Source organism: Mustelus asterias, unplaced genomic scaffold, assembly GCF_964213995.1.
Source record: "Mustelus asterias unplaced genomic scaffold, sMusAst1.hap1.1 HAP1_SCAFFOLD_4881, whole genome shotgun sequence".
NCBI lineage: Eukaryota > Metazoa > Chordata > Chondrichthyes > Carcharhiniformes > Triakidae > Mustelus > Mustelus asterias.
The window spans coordinates 1-12,152 of NW_027594824.1; the positions used below are offsets into that span (position 1 = coordinate 1).

The 12,152-nt window shown below is 53.0% G+C and overlaps 1 protein-coding gene across 1 annotated transcript; it reads right to left on the reverse strand.

The window, feature by feature from the left end:
* Positions 1 to 556: 556 nt before the first annotated feature.
* Positions 557 to 12,136, reverse strand: flcn (folliculin; the record flags this gene model as incomplete). The annotated part of the gene is made up of 4 exons (XM_078208947.1): positions 11,974 to 12,136; positions 11,628 to 11,719; positions 11,069 to 11,271; positions 557 to 670 (listed from the first exon to the last, which is right to left on the reverse strand). Coding segments are annotated over exons 1-4 (531 nt in total), but the record flags the coding sequence as incomplete, so codon positions are not given.
* Between the last annotated feature and the right edge of the window lie 16 nt (positions 12,137 to 12,152).

Below are 12,152 nucleotides of genomic sequence, written 5' to 3' on the forward strand. Positions count from 1 at the left end.
ATGGGGGGGAGAGAGGATGGGGGGGGAGAGAGGATGGGGGGGGGGGGGAGAGGATGGGGGGTGGATGGGTGGGCGAAGGGGGGAGAGAGAGCAGGAATTAGCTGATTCCAGAACACCGAAACGGGTAACAATCCCACCCATCGCTCCCCCACCCCCCCTCCCCCACCTCCCCCCCACCCCCACCCCACACCTCCCCCACCTCTCCCCCCTCCACTCCCCCCTCCACTCCCCCCCCACTCCCCCCCCACTCCTCCCTCCCTCCCCCACTCCTCCCCCCCTCCCCACTCCCCCACCAGCTTCCCGCTGACAAACCCCTCTGGGGACAAGGTGAGTCTGCGCTGCCGCTCAGTGAGCCCCCATTCCCGCTCCCCCAGCTTCCTGCGACCTTTACCCTCCTCATTAATCACCCCACATTGCCCCTTTCTCCAATCGTTCTCCCGCTGCCCCAATCCCACCGGGACACCAAGTGCCTCTCTTCAATCGCCTCCCCTTCATTGGGCCCCCACTCAAACACAGACACACACACAGGCCGGGATCCTGGCTGTGTCACACTCACCGTGAGGACATCAATCGCCGACTGGATCAACTCCCGCACACCTCCTCTCCAAATCACCTGGTTCCCCATCAGCACATGCCAGGCCAGGACCCGAAACGCAGCGGCTCCCAGGACCTGTGACAGAGACCGAGGGAGAGACAGAGACAGGAGAGAGGGTGGACAATATGGAAGGGTCAGGTAACGAGTTACTGTGGGTGGAGCTCAGAAACAGGAAAGGTGCAGTCACTATGCTGGGGGTGTACTACAGGCCTCCCAACAGCCCACAGGAAGTGGAGGAACGGATATGTAAGGAGATTCTGGACAGGTGCAGAAAAAATAGGGTTGTTGTAGTGGGGGACTTTAATTTCCCTCACATAGATTGGAAATCCCTTAGGGCTGGGGGCCTGGACAGGGAAGAATTTATAAAATGCGTACAGGAAGGTTCTTTGGAACAATATGTTGACAGTCCAACTAGAGAGGGGGCCATACTGGACCTAGTGCTGGGGAATGAGCCCGGTCAGGTCATCAAAGTTGCAGTAGGGGAACATGTGGCAAATAGTGACCACAATTCTGTAAACTTTAGGATCGTAATGGAAAAAGATGAGTGTTGTCCTCAGGGTAAGGTGCTGAATTGGGGGAAGGCTAACTACAGCCGGATTAGGCAGGATTTGGTGGCTGTTGATTGGGAGAGGCTGTTCGAGGGTAAATCCACATCTGGCATGTGGGAGTCTTTTAAGGAGCAGTTGATAGGACTGCAGGACAGGCATGTGCCTGTAAAGAGGAAGGATAGGAAAGGTAGGATTCGGGAGCCGTGGATAACCAGTGACATTGTGGGTCTAATCAAAAAGAAAAAAGAGGCATACATGAGGTCCAGGCAGCTAAAAACAGATGGAGCACTGGAGGAATACAGAGAAAGTAGAAAAGAACTCAAACAGGGAGTTGGAAGGGCAAAAAGGGGTCACGAAATGTCCTTGGCAGACAGGATTAAGGAGAATCCTAAGGCATTTTATACATACATTAGGAACAAGAGGGTTGTTAGGAAAGAATTGGACCTCTCAGGGACAAAGGAGGGGAATTATGCTTAGAACCAAAGGAAGTAGGTGAGATCCTAAATGAATACTTTGCATCAGTATTCACAAAGGAGAGGGACATGTTGACTGGTAGTGTCTTAGAGAGATGTGTTGACCCGTTCAAAAAAATCTCAATTACAAGGGAGGAAGTGTTAGGTTTTTTAGGAAACATTAAGACAGACAAATCCCCAGGGCCAGATGGCATCTATCCTAGACTCCTCAGGGAGATGAGAGATGAAATTGCTGGGCCTCTAACAGAAATCTTTGTCTCGTCACTGGACACAGGTGAGGTCCCAGAGGATTGGAGGATAGCAAATGTGGTCCCTTTATTTAAGAAGGTTAGCAAGGATAACCCGGGTAATTATAGGCCGGTGAGCTTGACGTCCGTGGTAGGGAAATTGTTGGAGAAGATTCTTAGAGATAGGATATATGCGCGTTCAGAACGCAATAATCTCATTAGCGATAGACAGCACGGTTTTGTACGAGGGAGGTCATGCCTCACAAATTTGGTTGAGTTTTTTGAGGAGGTGACAAAAACGATTGACGAGGGAAGGGCCGTGGATGTCGTCTATATGGATTTTAGTAAAGCGTTTGATAAGGTCCCTCATGGCAGGCTGGTGCAAAAGGTTAAATCTCACGGGATAAAAGGTGAGCTCGCTAGATGGGTGGAGAACTGGCTTAGCCATAGAAGACAGAGAGTAACAGTGGAGGGGTCTGTGACTAGCGGTGTTCCGCAGGGCTCTGTACTGGGACCTCTGCTGTTTGTGATATATATAAATGATTTGGAGGAAGATGTAGCTGGTGTGATCAGTAAGTTTGCGGATGACACAAAGATTGCTGGAGTTGCGGATAGTGATGAACATTGTCAGAGAATACAGCAGGATTATAGATAGGCTGGAACATTAGGCAGAGAAATGGCAGATGGAATTTAATCCAGATAAATGCGAAGTGATGCATTTCAGTAGATCTAATGTAAGGGGGAGCTATACAATAAATGGCAGAACCATCAGGAGTATAGACACACAGAGGTGTGTACACTGGGTGTACAAGTACAGATCCTTAAAGGTGGCAGCACAGGCGGCGAGGGGTGGTCAAGAAGGCATATGGCATGCTTGCCTTTATTGGACGGGGCATAGAGTATAAAAGTTGGCATATGATGTTGCAGCTGTATAGAACGATGGTACGGCCACATTTGGAATACTGCGTCCCAGTTCTGGTCACCACACTACCAGAAGGACGTGGAGGCTTTAGAGAGAGTACAGAAAAGGTTTACCAGGATGTTGCCTGGGTTATGGAGGGTCTTAGCTATGAGGAGAGGTTGGGTAAACTGGGGTTGTTCTCCCTGGAAAGACGAAGGATGAGGGGCGACCCAATAGAGGTGTATAAAATTATGAAGGGCATAGATAGGGTGAACAGTGGGAAGCTTTTTCCCAGGTCGGAGGTGACAAACACAAGGGGTCACGGGTTCAAGGTGAGGGGGGGCAAGGTTCAACACAGATGTCAGGGGGACGTATTTACACAGAGGGTGGTGGGAACCTGGAATGCACTCCCAAGCAAGGTGATTGAGGCGGACACGCTGGGATCGTTTAAGACTTATCTAGATAGCCACATGAACAGACTGGGAATAGAGGGATACAAATGAATGGTCAAGTTGGGCACATGAGCGGCGCAGGCTTGGAGGGCCAAAGGGCCTGTTCCTGTGCTGTATTGTTCTTTGAGATGGGAAAGTAGAATGTGTGGAGGACAGAGAGAGAGAGAGAGAGGCTGCACTGTGATATACACAGATTAATGAGCAGGTAACAAGTTCACAGATGGAATCACATGTGGGAAAATGTGAAGCTGTCCACTTTGGCAGGAAGAATAAGCAGCAGAATATTTCTTAAAGACAGAATTGCTCTACAACTCTCACCAACTTGTACAGATGCACGACAGAAAGCATTCTTTCCAGATGCATCACAGCTTGGTATGGCTCCTGCTCTGCCCAAGACCGCAAGAAACTACAGAGGGTCGTGAATGTAGCCCAATCCATCATGCAAACCAGCCTCCCATCCATTGACACTGTCTACACTTCCCACTGCCTCGGGAAAGCATAGAATCATAGAAACCCTACAGTGCAGAAGGAGGCCATTCGGCCCATCGAGTCTGCACCGACCACAATCCCACCCAGGCCCTACCTATCCCCACATATTTACCCGCTAATCCCTCTAACCTACGCATCCCAGGACTCTAAGGGGCAATTTTTAACCTGGCCAATCAACCTAACCTGCACATCTTTGGACTGTGGGAGGAAACCGGAGCACCCGGAGGAAACCCACGCAGACACGAGGAGAATGTGCAAACTCCACACAGACAGTGACCCGAGCCGAGAATCGAACCCGGGATCCTGGAGCTGTGAAGCAGCAGTGCTAACCACTGTGCTACCGTGCAGCCAGCATAATTAAGGACCCCACGCACCCCGGACATTCTCTCTTCCACCTTCTTCCATCGGGAAAAAGATACAAAAGTCTGAGGTCACGTACCGACTGACTCAAAAACAGCTTCTTCCCTGCTGCTGTCAGACTTTTGAATGGACCTACCTTGCATTCAGTTGATCTTTCTCTGCACCCGAGCTATGACTGTAACACTACATTCTGCACTCTCTCATTTCCTTCTCTATGAACAGTATGCTTTGTCTGTACAGCGCGCAAGAAACAATGCTTTTCACTGTATGTTAATACATGTGACAATAATAAATCAAATCCAATCCCAGTGCGATCGAAGTGAATCCCAAAAGATCAGTATACAAGTTCAGCAAGTAATCAAAAGACGGGTGGGATATTATCCTATTGTACAAGAGGAAATGAACGTCAGAGTAAGGGTGTTATTTCTCAGTGACACAGCGCATTGCTGGCACCACGTCTCAAATACTGTGGGCAGTTTTGGTCCCTTTATTCATGGAATGATGTTACTGGGAGGAGCTTCCGAGGATGTTTATGGGATTGATACCTGGAATGAACAGGAACTCAAATGTCCTCTGCAAACAAGAGGGATCTGTCCAGGCACTGATCTATTTTTAATGTTTTTGTATTTTGTAAGGACTTTAGCAAGGCCTTTGACAAGGTACTGCATGGTCGGTTGTTGTATAAGGTTAAATCTCACAGGATCCAGGATGAAGTAGCCAAATGGATACAAAATTGGCTTGATGACAGAATGATGTGGAGATGTCAGCGTTGGATTGGGGTGAACATAGTAAGAAGTCTCACAACACCAGGTCAAAGTCCAACCGGTTTATTTGGGAGCAAAAGCCACTAGCTTTCGGAGCGCTGCTCCTTCGTCAGGTAAGTGGGTGTTCTGTTCACAAACAGGGCATATAAAGACACAAACTCAATTTACAAAATAATGGTTGGAATGCGAGTCTTTACAGGTAATCAAGTCTTAAAGGTGCAGACAATGTGAGTGGAGAGAGTGTTAAGCACAGGTTAAAGAGATGTGTATTGTCTCCAGACAGCACAGTTAGTGAGATTTTGCAAGCCCAGGCAAGTCGTGGGGGTTACAGATAGTGTGACATGAACCCAAGATCCCGGTTTAGGCCGTCCTCATGTGTGCGGAACTTGGCTATCAGTCTCTGCTCAGTGACTGCGTTGTCGTGTGTCGCGAAGGCCGCCTTGGAGAACGCTTACCCGAAGATCAGAGGCCGAATGCCCGTGACCGCTGAAGTGTTCCCCAACAGGAAGAGAACAGTCTTGCCTGGTGATTGTCGAGCGGTGTTCATTCATCCGTTGTCACAGCGTCTGCATGGTTTCCCCAATGTACCATGCCTCGGGACATCCTTTCCTGCAGCGTATCAGGGAGACAACGTTGGCCGAGTTGCAAGAGTAGGTACCGTGTACCTGGTGGATGGTGTTCTCACGTGAGATGATGGCATCCGTGTCAATGATCCGGCACGTCTTGCAGAGGTTGCTGTGGCAGGGTTGTGTGGTGTTGTGGTCACTGTTCTCCTGAAGGCTGGGTAGTTTGCTGCGGACAATGGTCTGTTGATGTTGTGCGGTTGTTTGGAGGCAAGAAGTGGGGGTGTGGGGATGGCCTTGGTGAGATGTTCGTCTTCTCCAATGATATGTTGAAGGTTCCGGAGAAGATGTCGTAGCTTCTCCGCTCCGGGGAAGTACTGGACAACAAAGGGTACTCTGTCCACTGTGTCCCGTGTTTGTCTTCTGAGGAGGTCGGAGCGGTTTTTCGCTGTGGCGCGTTGGAACTGTCGATCGATGAGTCGAGCGCCGTATCCTGTTCTTATGAGGGCATCTTTCAGCGTCTGGAGGTGTCTGTTTGCGATCCTCCTCATCCGAGCAGATCCTGTGCGTACAGAGGGCTTGTCCGTAGGGGATGGCTTCTTTAACGTGTTTAGGTTGGAAGCTGGAGAAGTGGAGCATCGTGAGGTTATCCATGGGCTTGCGGTACAGTGAGGTGCTGAGGTGACCGTCCTTAATGGAGATGCGTGTGTCCAAGAATGCAACCGATTCCGGAGAGTAGTCTATGTTGAGTCTGATGGTGGGATGGAACTTGTTGATGTCATCATATAGTTGTTTCAGTGAAGTTCTCAGCCGAGGGCTCAATTACTGCCCCACCACCAAAATAGACCCCATCAGTCTCGGAGCAGACTCAGAGGAATTCATCAGGCGAATGAGGCTGCGGGAGTTCTTTCACAAACCGCAAGAGGCCAACAGTGAACACAATGAGACAGCCAATTAACTGGAACAGCGACAGAGAGATCCGCAGTGCATCCGAAGAGGAAAGAGTCGAATTGGACTCCTCCGGAAGGCCGCTGTCCTCGACTTGACATGTATGCCCAAGCCGTCAGGAGGTGCGTCAACACCAGATTCATCAGCCGCACTCACAAGACAGCACCGAACTTCACCCAGACACAACGTAACGCCATCCACGCTCTCAAGACCAACCGCAACATTGTCATCAAACCAGCAGACAAAGGAGGGGCCATCGTCATACTGAACAGAACGGATTACTGCAAAGAAGTGTACCGACAACTCAACAACGAGGAACACTACAGACAGTTACCCACAGATCCGACCAAAGAACACACCCGTCAACTCAACAGACTGATCAAGGCCTTTGATTCGGACCTTCAGAGCACCCTCCGTGCTCTCATCCCACGTATTCCCTGCGTTGGAGATCTCTACTGCCTCCCAAAGATATGCAAGGCAAACACACCCGACCGTCTCATCGTATCGGGCAATGGGATCCTGTGCGAGAACTCTCCGGCTATGTCGAGGGCATCCTGAAACCCATTGTACAAAGAACCCCCAGCTTTTGTCACGACACGACGGACTTCCTACAGAAACTCAGCACACATGGAGCAGTTGAACCAGGAGCACTCCTCGTCACAATGGATGTCTCGGCACTCTACACCAGCATCCCCCACGATGATGGCATTGCTGCAACAGCCTCAGTGCTCAGCGCCAACAACTGCCAGTTTCCAGATGCAATTTTACAATTCATCCGCTTCATCCTGGACCACAATATCTTCACCTTCAACAACCAGTTCTTCATCCAGACACTCGGAACAGCCATGGGGACAAAATTCACACCTCAATATGCCAACATCTTCATGCACAGGTTCGAACAAGACTTCTTCACCGCACAGGACCTTCAACCGATGCTAAATACTAGATACATCGATGATATTTTCTTCCTTTGGACTCATGGTGAGCAATCACTGAAACAACTATATGATGACGTCAACAAGTTCCATCCCACCATCAGACTCACCATGGACTACTCTCCGGAATCGGTTGCATTCTTGGACACACGCATCTCCATTAAGGACGGTCACCTCAGCACCTCACTGTACCGCAAGCCCATGGATAACCTCACGATGCTCCACTTCTCCAGCTTCCAACCTAAACACATAAAAGAAGCCATCCCCTACGGACAAGCCCTCCGAATACACAGGATCTGCTCGGATGAGGAGGATCGCAACAGACACCTCCAGACGCTGAAAGATGCCCTCATAAGAACAGGATATGGCGCTCGACTCATTGATCAACAGTTCCGACGCGCCACAGCGAAAAACCGCACCGACCTCCTCGGAAGACAAACACGGGACACAGTGGACAGAGTACCCTTCGTCGTCCAGTACTTCCCCGGAGCGGAGAAGCTACGACATCTTCTCCGGAGCCTTCAACATGTCATTGATGAAGGCGAACATCTCGCCAATGCCATCCCCACACCCACACTTCTTGCCTTCAAACAACCGCACAACCTCAAACAGGCCATTGTCCGCAGCAAACTACCCAGCCTTCAGGAGAACAGTGACCACGACACCACACAACCCTGCCACAGCAACCTCTGCAAGACGTGCCGGATCATCGACACAGATGCCATCATCTCAGGTGAGAACACCATCCACCAGGTACACGGTACCTACTCTTGCAACTCGGCCAACGTTGTCTACCTGATACACTGCAGGAAAGGATGTCCCGAGGTATGGTACATTGGGGAGACCATGCAGACGCTACGACAACGGATGAATGAACACTACTCGACAATCACCAGGCAGGAGTGTTCTCTTCCTGTTGGGGAACACTTCAGCGGTCACGGGCATTCGGCCTCTGATCTTCGGGTAAGCGTTCTCCAAGGCGGCCTTCACGACACACGACAACGCAGAGTCGCTGAACAGAGACTGATAGCCAAGTTCCACACACATGAGGACGGCCTCAACCGGGATCTTGGGTTCATGTCACACTATCTGTAACCCCCACAACTTGCCTGGACTTGCAAAATCTCACTAACTGTCCTGTCTGGAGACAATACACATCTCTTTAACCTGTGCTTAACCCTCTCTCCACTCACATTGTCTGCACCTTTAAGACTTGATTACCTGTAAAGACTCGCATTCCAACCATTATTTTGTAAATTGAGTTTGTGTCCTTATATGCCCTGTTTGTGAACAAAACTCCCACTTACCTGACGAAGGAGCAACGCTCCGAAAGCGAGTGGCTTTTGCTACCAAATAAACCTGTTGGACCTTAACCTGGAGTTGATGACAGAAGCCAGAGGGTGGTTGTAGAGGATTGTTTTTCAAACTGGAGGCCTGTGACCAGCGGTGTGCCTCAGGGATCAGTGCTGGGTCCACTGTTACTTGTATTAATGATTTGGATGAGAATATAGGAGGCATGGTTAGTAAGTTTGCAGATGACACCAAGATTAGTGGCATAGTGGACAGTGAAGAAAGTTATCTCCGATTGCAAAGGGATCTTGATCAATTGGGCAGTGGGCTGATGAATGGCAGATGGAGTTTAATTTAGACAAATGCGAGGTGATGCATTTTGGTAGATTGAACAGGGCAGGACTTACTCAGTTAATGGTCGGGCGTTGGGGAGAGTTACAGAACAAAGAGACCTAGGAGTACATGTTCATAGCTCCTTGAAAGTGGAGTCACAGGTGGACAGAGTGGTGAAGAAGGCATTCAACATGCTTGGTTTCATTGGTCAGAACATTGAATACAGGAGTTGGGACATCTTGTTGAAGTTGTACAAGACATTGGTGAGGCCACACTTGGAATACTGTGTACAGTTCTGGTCACCCTATTATAGAAAGGATATTATTAAACTAGACAGAGTAAGAAAAGATTTACTAGGATGCTCCCGGGACTTGATGGATTGAGTTATAAGGAGAGGCTGGATAGACTGGGACATTTTTCTCTGGAGCGTAGGAGGCTGAGGGGTGATCTTATAGAGGTCTATAAAATAATGAGGGGCATTGATCTGCGAGATAGTCAATATCGCTTCCCAAAGATAGGGGAGTCTAAAACTAGAGGGCATAGGTTTAAGGTGAGAGGGGAGAGATACAAACATGTCCAGAGGGGCAATTTTTTCACACAGAGGGTGGTGAGTGTCTGGAACAAGCTGCCAGAGGTAGTAGTAGAGGCGGGGACAATACGTTTAGATAGTCACATGGGTATGATGGGTATAGAGGGATATGGGCCAAATGCGGGCAATTGGGATTATCTTAGGGTTTAAAAACAGGGCGGCATGGACAAGTTGGGCCGAATGGCCTGTTTCCATGCTGTAAATCTCGATGCTCTCTGACTCTCAGTGAATTGCGAGGGAGCTTGGGGAGCTGAAAGTTTCTGGTTGCAATCTCCATGGCAACACCACAGCCAATCAGAAATCCTGTTGTTCAGGTTGCTTTGATCCTCAGAAATTTGGAATTCTTGTGTTTGTCCCAAGGAGGGAAATCCAGAAAGCAGCAGCAACATCCGTCGCGTCCCCCGTTCCGCCGCGTCCCCCGTTCCGCCGCGGTGAAAGTTCGCTGTCTCCAATGCGGAGTTGGATATCTTCACCCCTGCTTCACTTCCCCCCACCCTCCCCTCCCCGCCAGGAGAACCCGTTTCCTCGCGAGGTCAAGAATCCACCCTCCCCCCCTCCGGCTTACCTTCCCCTCAAACCCCGCCTTACCCACCCACCCCACCCCCCCCCCCCCGCCTTACCCACCCTCTCCCCCCCGCCTTACCCACCCTCTCCCCCCCGCCTTACCCACCCTCTCCCCCCCCGCCTTACCCACCCTCTCCCCCCCGCCTTACCCATCCTCTCCCCCCCCGCCTTACCCACCCTCTCCCCCCCGCCTTACCCACCCTCTCCCCCCCCGCCTTACCCACCCTCTCCCCCCCGCCTTACCCACCCAACACCCCTCCGCCTTACCCACCCTCTCCCCCCCGCCTTACCCACCCTCCCCCCCGCCTTACCCACCCTCCCCCCCCGCCTTACCCACCCTCTCCCCCCCGCCTTACCCACCCTCCCCCCCGCCTTACCCACCCCTCTCCCCCCCGCCTTACCCACCCTCTCCCCCCCGCCTTACCCACCCTCCCCCCCCCGCCTTACCCACCCTCCCCCCCCGCCTTACCCACCCTCCCCCCCCGCCTTACCCACCCTCTCCCCCCCGCCTTACCCACCCTCCCCCCCCGCCTTACCCACCCTCCCCCCCCGCCTTACCCACCCTCTCCCCCCCGCCTTACCCACCCTCTCCCCCCCGCCTTACCCACCCTCCCCCCCCGCCTTACCCACCCTCTCCCCCCCGCCTTACCCACCCTCTCCCCCCGCCTTACCCACCCTCTCCCCCCCGCCTTACCCACCCTCTCCCCCCCGCCTTACCCACCCTCTCCCCCCCGCCTTACCCACCCTCTCCCCCCCGCCTTACCCACCCTCTCCCCCCCGCCTTACCCACCCTCTCCCCCCCGCCTTACCCACACTCCCCCCCGCCTTACCCACACTCCCCCCCCCCGCCTTACCCACTCTCCCCCCCCCCGCCTTACCCACCCTCCCCCCCCCGCCTTACCCACCCTCCCCCCGCCTTACCCACCCTCTCCCCCCGCCTTACCCACCCTCTCCCCCGCCTTACCCACCCTCTCCCCCCCGCCTTACCCACCCTCTCCCCCCCGCCTTACCCGCCCTCCCCCCTGCCCCTTACGCACCTGCCTCATGTGCCGCAGCGATCGGAAGGTGGGTGTCTGCCCGGGGTTCAGGGTCTGCTCTGCCCCCCACCCTCCCTCCGAGGGCGTGGACGGATCCAGTGTTCCTGGTCCCGCATCGCGCCCCCCCGCAGCGCCCTCCACTCCCCGTCGGGGCCGCTCCACACTCTCCGAGTTGTCCCAACCCAGAGACTCCTCCTCCAGCTCTGTACGGGGGTGGGGGCCGGGGGGGGGGGGGGGGGGTGGGTGAGAAAGAGAGGGGGGAGAGAGAAAGAGAGAGAGGCAGATTATAGTTAATCACAGGATGTTGCTGAACAAGTTCAGTTTGTTGATTTTCTGCTCATCTTCTCACTGTTACCCACCGTGCCCATTAATGACAGCCTCACCATGCACAGAAAGATCCCAGAACAACCACGTCAGGCGCGGACAAGTCGTTTTATTTTGAGTGAATTCGTCTGAAAATCACCGACCCTGGAGTATATACATCTCCCTCCGACACTGCAGCGCTCCCTCGGGATGGGGGTGAGGTGGGGTTTGATGCGGGGTCTGTGCTGTCTCTCACCTGCCTGTTTCTCCATCTGTACCAGGGTGTCCTCGGTCGGTGCACCTTCTAGAAGCTTCTCTGTCAGTCGGCTGCCGCAGGCTTTCAGCAACCTGCGGGAGACAGTTAGTGGCAGGGGTTAAATTTAGTCCCAGGCCTCTGAGGAGGCCAAGGTGCTGAAGCCCACGCAGGCCTCAGGCCCACAGCCCGGCCCATTCCCACATCCAGGCCTGGACAGCAGCCTCAGGCATAGGCCCCACGGCCAAGCCCATCTCCTCAGACAGGCCGTATCCAGGCCTGCACAGTGCCGAGGCTCCGGCCTGACACCCCCTCACGCTCTCCCCACCCCCCTCCCTATCAGCCTCACCAAGCGAAGCTGGTGTGCAGCGAGGCCCAGAGATTGAGGTCATTGGTGAGCGAGGGCAGCGAGCGGGCAGCGTTTCCGTTCCGCTGGTGCAGGAAGGCGCCCGGGGTGAAGGCCGTGTTCATCCGCTGAGCCCGCTGTGGACATCCAAACTGCTCCGCCTCGAAAACCTGGCAGGGAGG